The sequence below is a fragment of the Gavialis gangeticus genome, unplaced genomic scaffold, assembly GCF_001723915.1.
Source record: "Gavialis gangeticus isolate Ggan-Ray unplaced genomic scaffold, GavGan_comp1, whole genome shotgun sequence".
Classification (NCBI taxonomy): Eukaryota; Metazoa; Chordata; order Crocodylia; family Gavialidae; genus Gavialis; species Gavialis gangeticus.
Genome location: NW_017729031.1, coordinates 43,235,960 through 43,243,746, shown reverse-complemented (window position 1 = coordinate 43,243,746; position 7,787 = coordinate 43,235,960). Strand labels below are relative to the sequence as shown.

Here is a 7,787-nt window from a genome sequence, read left to right as displayed (position 1 = left end):
TTCGTGTTTCCCTGAAGAGCTCCTCCGTCCCCCTTGATGGGGTGGGGAAAGCAACCGATGGGGCAGGAACTCCTTGGATGCTGTCCTAAAACGTAAAGGGGAGGGAAGCTCTTCGAGGGGGCTGCATCCTAGACAGGCTTTGCCACCTGTTTCGGAGAGATGAGACGACCGACTTGACTGCCTCGGCACGTTGTTCCCAGTTGCTTTGTTGTTTAAGTATATGGTAGCAGACTGGGTCCGTGTTATAATGCCCCTGCTCCGCTCGTGGAATGAGCCTCGCAGCAGAGTTAATGTGTTCTCTGCCCTTGTTCTTGCACCTTGAAGCATCATGATTACTTGGGCAGCATGAGCGTTGCTTTATGACTTCAGCGTCGAGCACGTGTGCATGTGTGCCCGTGTGTGTATATGGGCAAGCAAGCTAATGCTGCGATGCCACACGCCACTCCATCAGCCGGACAGTAGCCTGGTATTAGAGGATCTCTAAAGTGCCTTCACGAGGCAGGGGGCCGTAAGGTTGGTTATGGATGGGACTGCAGAGTCACTGTGGGGAGGTAGGTAATGGTTGGATCTCGTTTGCAGGAGACCTCGTTTTAGATGGCACGAGCACTTTGACCTTGTTCACCTCTACTCTTCAGCACCTGACTCATGTCTTTGAGCAGCATCTTGTGTCCCGGAACCAGAACCATGGCTTCGTTGCACTTCCCTCACACCCTGCTGACACATCTGCCATCCTCCAGGCCCAGTTCCTCTTTGACGTCTTGCAGAAGACGCTTTCCTTGAAGGTCTGTACCAAAAAGGGGGCCTTGTGGTTTGAATGGGAGGAGTGGGGGTTTGGTGGCTCATAGGGATGCTCGCCTGTATGGAGACTAGTGCCACCCTGGCATAGCCTCATCTGAGCATGATGGTGAGTCCTGTGTCATGTGTGTGTCACTCAGCTACTTGGCTCTTCCTTGCTGAGGGGCCAAGTGGACCTTCGGGGCATTGCCGTGGCTTCTGTTCTGTCATTAAAATGGTATCGTAGGAGGCTTTGCAAAGCTAAAACCCATACCTCGGAGTTTCCTGAATGCCAGCCCTTGGGGAAGACCTCAAGGTTAAATCCTAAAATGAGAGCCTCCCATCCCTGGCCCGTGGGCGTGGGTGAGGCTGATTTTTTGCATAAGCCTGAAGGGAGTCAGCTTCCTATTGTCTGCTCACTTCCCCAGAGATTGCATCCACACTGCACCTGAGAAGCTGCTCCTGCTTCCTCAGGTGTGTGTGTGAGTCTGGCCACACAGTGGCTGCTGTAGTGGTGTCTTCCGGGAGGGGCTGTCAGATGCCCTGGAGCGGGGCACTGTAATTCTAGGCTGAAACGGATGGGCTGGAGTGGAGGGCAGGAGCAAGGGGAGTTTCAAGCACCTTTGACACAGGAGCTGCTGAGAAGGTTTGGCACCAAATGTACAAGGGTGCTGCTGGGGGGTGATAGCAGTGAAGGGATGAAAGGAGGCCGTGGAGGCATCTTGGAGATAGGCCTTGTTAATTGTCGCGGAACAGCCGCAGCCCCAGAGGGAGGATGTTGACAGAGATGGGGCCCGACAGCACTAAGGGCTGCAGGTTGTGCTGCACTACAGCACTTTACCTTCTCTCCAAGATGCTCTTAGGGGGAAAAGGGGTGGGAATGGGATGTTAATTAGCTTGGAAGTCTCTGTGCCCTTGGAGGAAGGGAGGATCTAGTGGCAGTGAGCTCCTGAGATGGTAAATCCGTGGGGTGTCCAGACTAGAGGGGCCGGGGCGCTGTCAGGAGGGCAGGGAAATGAGTTGATCAGAAAATGTTCTGCGGCCTGTGCTGGTGTTGGAGCCATTTGTTATATCAGCAGGACCAAGTACTGGAAGGGCAGCACTCCTGTGACAGGGCAGTGACTGATCTGTTTGGTGAAACCAGCTGACAGACTCAGCGGCGGCGGCAGTCTCGGAGTCGAGGATGATGTCCATCAGGCTTGATGGGTCCTCAGGTGACTGAGGAGCCCAGTTCTGGATATACATTTGTGACGGGCTAGCTGGCAGTGACCTGGCCCAGGGGTTTTGAAAGGGCCAAAGATGATTGGAGGACTTGGGATTCCCTTTCCTCACCAATCAGGCCCCAGAGACTCACCCTCCATGTCCCCTGATTGGCCCCTTGGGTCACCTGGAGAGGGATAAAGGGGCAGCGTGACTGACTCAGGGAGACCAGCGAGGGACCGCAAAGAAGGAGCTTCAAAGAGCTGGCAAGAGCTGGGCCAGCGGGGTGGGAGCAGTTGCCCCAGAAGCACCTGAAGGAGTGGGACCTGCAGGCAGCAGTGGGACCCTCAGTAGCGCGGCGTGTGGCTGGCAGAAGAGGCTCCTGCTGGGCTCCAGGATCCCCGAGGAGAGGCTGCAGCCAGCAGGAGAGGCTCCCCCGCTCCAGCAAGGATCTGAGCAGTGACCTGAGAGGTTCCCAGCTCTGCGTCCAGCTCCTCCAATCAGAGGCCAGGCAACTGCTGGGGCTCCTGGAAGCTCTTTGAATCTCCTTCCTTGTGGTCCCTCGCTGGTCTCCCTGAGTCAGCTGTGCTGCCCTTTTATCCCCCTCCAGGTGACCCAAGGGGCCAATCAGGGGACATGGAGGGTGAGTCTCTGGGGCCTGATTGGTGAGGAAAGGGAATCCCAAGTCCTCCAATCATGTTTTACCCTTTCAAAACCCCTGGGCCAGGTCACTGCCAGCCAGCCCGTCACACATTCTTTGGCAACAGGGCCATGTTGTTGCGTGGGGGAGTGGGATTCACAGCACTGGGTTGGTCTCCTTCTCCTGCTGCCACCACCACCGTTCTGCCTCAGTATCGAGTCATTGGGCCTCAAAGTGGTGCGTGCCTTGGTGAACCAGGTGGCACCATACCGAACAGTCAGCAGCTTGCTTCTCCCAGCTGTTGGTGTCAATGCCTCTGTGTTTAAGGGTGACCTTGAGTGTGTCTGTGTATTGTTTCCTTTGGCTGCCCTTTGAGCGTTGGCCAACGGAGAGCTGGGAAAAGAGAATCTGGCGAGAAAGGCAGGTCTCAGACATCCAGACGCAGTGGCCTGTCAATCCGAGTTGATTTCTCAAGAGCCAAGGCTTTGATGCTGGTGGACGCAGCTTCATGGAGGATGCTCACATTGGTCCGGCAGTCCTCCCATTTGATCCCCAGGATTCGATGCAAGCACTGCTGGTGCAAGCTCTTGAGGATCTTAATTTGATGTCAATAGATGGTCGAGATTTCACTGCAGTAGAGGAGGGTGGTCAGCAGGACAGCCTTGTAAACCAGGACCTTCATTGACTTCCGAAGTTCTCTATTTTCAAAGACACGTTATTGCAGCTTGAAGACGTCACTGGTGCAGCTGACCCAGTGCTGGACTTTTTCATCGATGGTAACCTGTTGACAGAGGTGGTTGCTGAGATATGGAGAGTGCTCCAGAGCCTCCCTGTCTACACAGATAGTGCAGGGGATATTCAGCTGGCCTGGGGAGGGTTGGGGGAGAACCTTCGTCTTGGCGATGTTCAAGAACAGGCCAAGTCTCATATACGAAGCGTTGAAGAGATCCAAGGTCGCTTGCACATCCTGTGCAGAGTGAGCCATCACATAGCAATCATCTGTAAGCTGAAGGTCGTGGACGTCTTTGAGTTTCGTTTTTGTCCGGAAGTGCCCAAGATTGAAAAGCTTCCCATCCAGTCAATACTGGATACTGATGCCAGATGGTAGATCGTTTCGGATGAGGTGAATGATGATGGTCGGGTAGATGGTGAACAGGGTGGGGGCGATCACGCAACCCTGTTTGACTCTGATGTGGGCGTGGAAGGCATCGGTTTCAGATCTTCCACTCAGGACAGTGGTGGTCATATCATGCAGGAGCCTCAGCATGGTGACAAACTTCAGCAGGCAGCCAAGGTGTTGAAAGATGGTCCACAGAGCTTCACGATTTAAGGAATCCAACGCCTTGGTCAGGTCAATGAAGACGAGGAACAGTTCTTGATTTTTTGCTCCCGACATTTTTCTTGGATCTGCTTGGCAATGAAAACCATGTCTTCAGTGCCCCGGGATGGTCGGAAGCTGCGCTGGGTTTCTGGAAGGATCTCCTCGGTGATGGGACGAAGGCAGTTCAGGAGGATGTGGGCCAGGATCTTGCCTGCAGTGAACAGGAGGGAAATCCTCCTGTAGTTCACACAGTTAGATTTGTCCCCCTTTTTGTAGATTGTCGTGATGGTCATGTTCTTAAGATCCCTGGGACAGACTAGTTGAGATCCAATAGACAGACTAGTTTGCAGGTGATGGCACAAGTGAGAGGGCAGAGGGCTGGGTCAGCAGCAAGGCGAGGGGGACAGGCCTGGATTGACAGCATGGGATCAAGGGCAGTGCTTCAGGTCAGTGTCAGTCAAGTGTCTTGTCAGCATTTGCATTATGCAGCAGGGCCATGGCAGGGAGGCTTGCTGTATCTATTTGGACAGAAGCTGTTCTGCAACCAGGTGCTGCTGGGCTCTTGCAGTGGCAGGTGTGGTGATGAGAGCTGTCAGGTTGAGGAGGCCAGGGCTGTGCCAGCCATCACCCACCACTGCTGCCAGATGCTCTTGCAGTGACCTGCAGCTGCCACCATGAGATCACATATATGTCTGTGTGCTCCCAGTGGCTCCTAGCGCTGTGCTGCTAGGTCATGGCATATGCTCTGGGGCCACGGCAGCCAGCAAAATACGCATGAGCATCTCCACGCATCCTCCATTAGCAGAAGCCTCGCTGTGTTCAGCAGAGAGGCAGTCGCTGCTGGCAGAAGGAGCCCTGCAGCACAGAGGAAATTTGGGCATGGGTGCAGTGGAGTTCTGAGATCTGGTTTGCCAGTGCTCCTGCTGGGACCTAACCTCAGAGGGTCCTGGCTGGAGGGTCCTGCCCCTCTGCTGAGGGTCATGCCAACACCAGATCTGGAGTCCGGAAGGAATTTTTTCCTCTTGTCGGATTGCTATGAATTTGGGGGGTTAAGGTGGTGGGGGTTGCCATCCTCTGTAGCAGGTGGCATGGCTTCTGCCTGGGATCTTTCAAGTGTGTATTAACACCCCTGGCAGCAGCAGGATGTTGGCTTCCATGGCCCCCCGGTCTACCTGTGGCAGGGTCAGGTATGATGTCTGGTGTTGTGTCGGGTGACTGTGGTTATGCTAAGAGGTTGGACACTGTGTTTGTCTGGGCTCAAGGTCCCTTCCAGTCCCATGGCGCTGCGATTTCTGTTGGTGAAGTTCTGCAGTGCAGATGAAGCCCTGGATGTCAGCTCCCTGCAGCACAGCAAACAGATCCTATGACTTTCCTTTGGTTGCACGTCACCAGGGCAGTGCCGTGTCTGTGTAAAAAGCAGTGTGAGCTCTGGCCCCTGCTCCCAAGTCCTCAGTCTGGGATGACTATCATGCTGCTGACATGAATACAATACCTTGAATGGCCCAGTCTGCCTCACGTGGTTGCAGCTTGTGGCTTGCTTTGCCCTGTGCTGCACTGGGAGGTGCATGTACCACCTCCCACTGCTCAGCTGAGCGGATGCTGGCACTGCTGGGAGCTGTAGTGCAGGCTTGGGACCCAGTGCAGGGGCTGTGTGTGCTCTAGGGCAGCTGGATGGAAAGGCTGATCGAGAGGGTGGGGGGCAGTTAATCCAGCTGAATTCCCCCCTGTGCTGACACTGGTACAGTTATGTGGGGAGGACAAGGCCTTGGTCTCCAGTACTGCATCCAGTTACCTGCGGTGGCTGGACTGGATTAGACTGGGTTTATCCATGAATAGTCTGGGCTGCCGTTCGTAGCAGCCACAGTGATGCCAGGGCTGTTCTTCCCTACCATGCCTGAGGCAGCAAGCCTGGAGGTGAGGCAAAAGCACCCCTTGCTGAGCACTGAAGCCAGAGGGAGGTTGGTGAGATACGGGGCTGAGAGGAGCAGGGTGGAGCTGCAATGCCAGGGAGAGGCAGTGTCAGTGCTGCAGCTTGTGTTTCCTGAGGGTTGGAATGACTGTCCTGGTTTGCTTCCTCCAGCTCATTCACACCCCAGGCTCCGTGCCCCAGGCAGCTGTGAAGATCTTTCCCTTCAAGTCTCTCCGACGCCTGGAGGTGAGTGCACAGGGTGCCCTGTGTAGATCTCTGGGACAAGTCACCTGGTGGCTGGACAATATCCTGGCTCTTCAGAGTCTGGCTCCCAAAGCACTGGGTGTAGAGTGAGGGGTGGGGGGCTGTCAGCTGCAGCTGGGAGGTGGGCAGCTCTAGTGTGGCTGGGTCTGGGCCTGGGCCGGGCCAGCCAGTCTGCTGGCTGTGACAATTTCTCACTGCATTATGTCTCGGCACCACCGCAGCTGAAGTCCGTCCCTCTGCACTGCCTCCGGGGGCTGCGGTTTGTCTACTCCCAGCTGGAATCGTTAACATGCTGCAAATGCATCAGTACCCTGGAGGTGAGTGGGGCTCTGGCCTTGGGCTGGGTGTGGGGGGATCGATGGAACTGCCTTGTCTGTCAACCTTCTGTAAAGCTCTTTCCGTCCCTCTGCCCTGCCCAGGGGGCTGGCTTTGATTGCAGCTGGGACAGGCAGTGCTTGTGAGATGCTGATGCCTGCAGTCTTGTGGGTGGCAGGGGTAGGTTTCCTTGCCCCCCGTTGCAGGCACTTCAGTCTTTGGCCATTCAAGCAGCACTGGCTGCCATGAAGGCTTCTGCTGCCTTGCTGGGCCAGGGTTTCCTCGCCCGAGGTCTCTGCCTGAGCGTGGCCTTCATGTGGCCTGGGCTGCAGCTGAAGTGTTTGGGCTGTAGCTGCCTACAGGTGACACCTTGCCCCTGGGTCTGTGGGGTCCCAGCCAGCCTCCTTCCCAGTGGTGGTTGCAAGACTAACCCTGGCCAGGAAGAAGAGCGAGGCATAGGCCCTGCTGCCATCTTGGGGCTCTGCTGTCAGGCAGCATTGACTTTGCAGCAGTGCTGCAGTCACAACCCTGGTCTGAGCGGCAGCCTCTGCTGGAGTGCAGATTGTGTGACTGGGACTGGGCTGGCTCTTGCAGAGGCTGATCTGAAACAGCTGCTAAATAGCTCCATTAATCAATTTGCACCTGCAGTCCAGTGCCTTCAGGTAAGGCCTCTGGAGATGGATAGCTGTAGTCACCTGGGCCCATGCCCTGCCCTGAGATACTCTCTTGAAATATGCAGTTAGGGTTCTGCTACTCCTAGAGGAGCTGTGGGTGGCCTTCTGGTAGGTGTGGCTCTGAACAATAGCACAGGCTTTGAGATGCAGCAGGGTAGCTTTGCATGGGGCCACCTGTTCTCTGGGACTGGTCTCTCTCCTTCTGACAGGTGGTCCTTGATCTCTCCTCATCCTTACCTCCTTAGGAGATCATCTCAGCATGTGGTGGGGATCTGAGCTCGGCCCTCCCCTGGCTGGAGTTGCAGTTGGTCAACTTCAGCTACAACTTCATCACCGCTCTGGACGACTCGCTGGTGAGCAGGCCCCTGTCCTTGGGTCTAGGATTGCACTGGGTGTGCAGGGGGACCCGACTAGGAGGGTGTGGGACATGGCAGCTGTAGGCTAAGCAGCATGCACAAGTGGGGTGCAGTTCCTGTTCCACAGCAGAGACAGTTGCTTTCCATGGGGTCTGAACAGGTGCCACAACAGCCGTTGCCCTCTCTCCTTTAGCAATTACTGAATGCCCTGAAAGTGTTGGATTTGAGTCACAACAGAATTCGGGACTGCAAGCACTATTTAACGGTGAGTCTCAGCCTTTCCCAGCCCTGCATTGTGCCTTGGGGGTTTTCTTGGATTTGCACCTGCTGTGCT

The 7,787-nt window shown here is 55.5% G+C and overlaps 1 protein-coding gene across 2 annotated transcripts in view; it reads left to right on the top strand.

Moving 5' to 3' along the window:
- Positions 1–7,787, top strand: part of STK11IP (serine/threonine kinase 11 interacting protein) — a 60,532-nt gene that overhangs the window by 6,706 nt on the left and 46,039 nt on the right. The window contains exons 2-6 of one of the 2 annotated variants that reach the window (XM_019522683.1): positions 580–782; positions 6,016–6,090; positions 6,330–6,425; positions 7,343–7,450; positions 7,647–7,718. In XM_019522683.1, coding sequence (XP_019378228.1) covers positions 580–782; positions 6,016–6,090; positions 6,330–6,425; positions 7,343–7,450; positions 7,647–7,718 — 554 coding nt within the window. The remainder of the gene's footprint in view (positions 1–579; positions 783–6,015; positions 6,091–6,329; positions 6,426–7,342; positions 7,451–7,646; positions 7,719–7,787) is intronic. The other variant, XM_019522682.1, reaches the window with a different exon arrangement.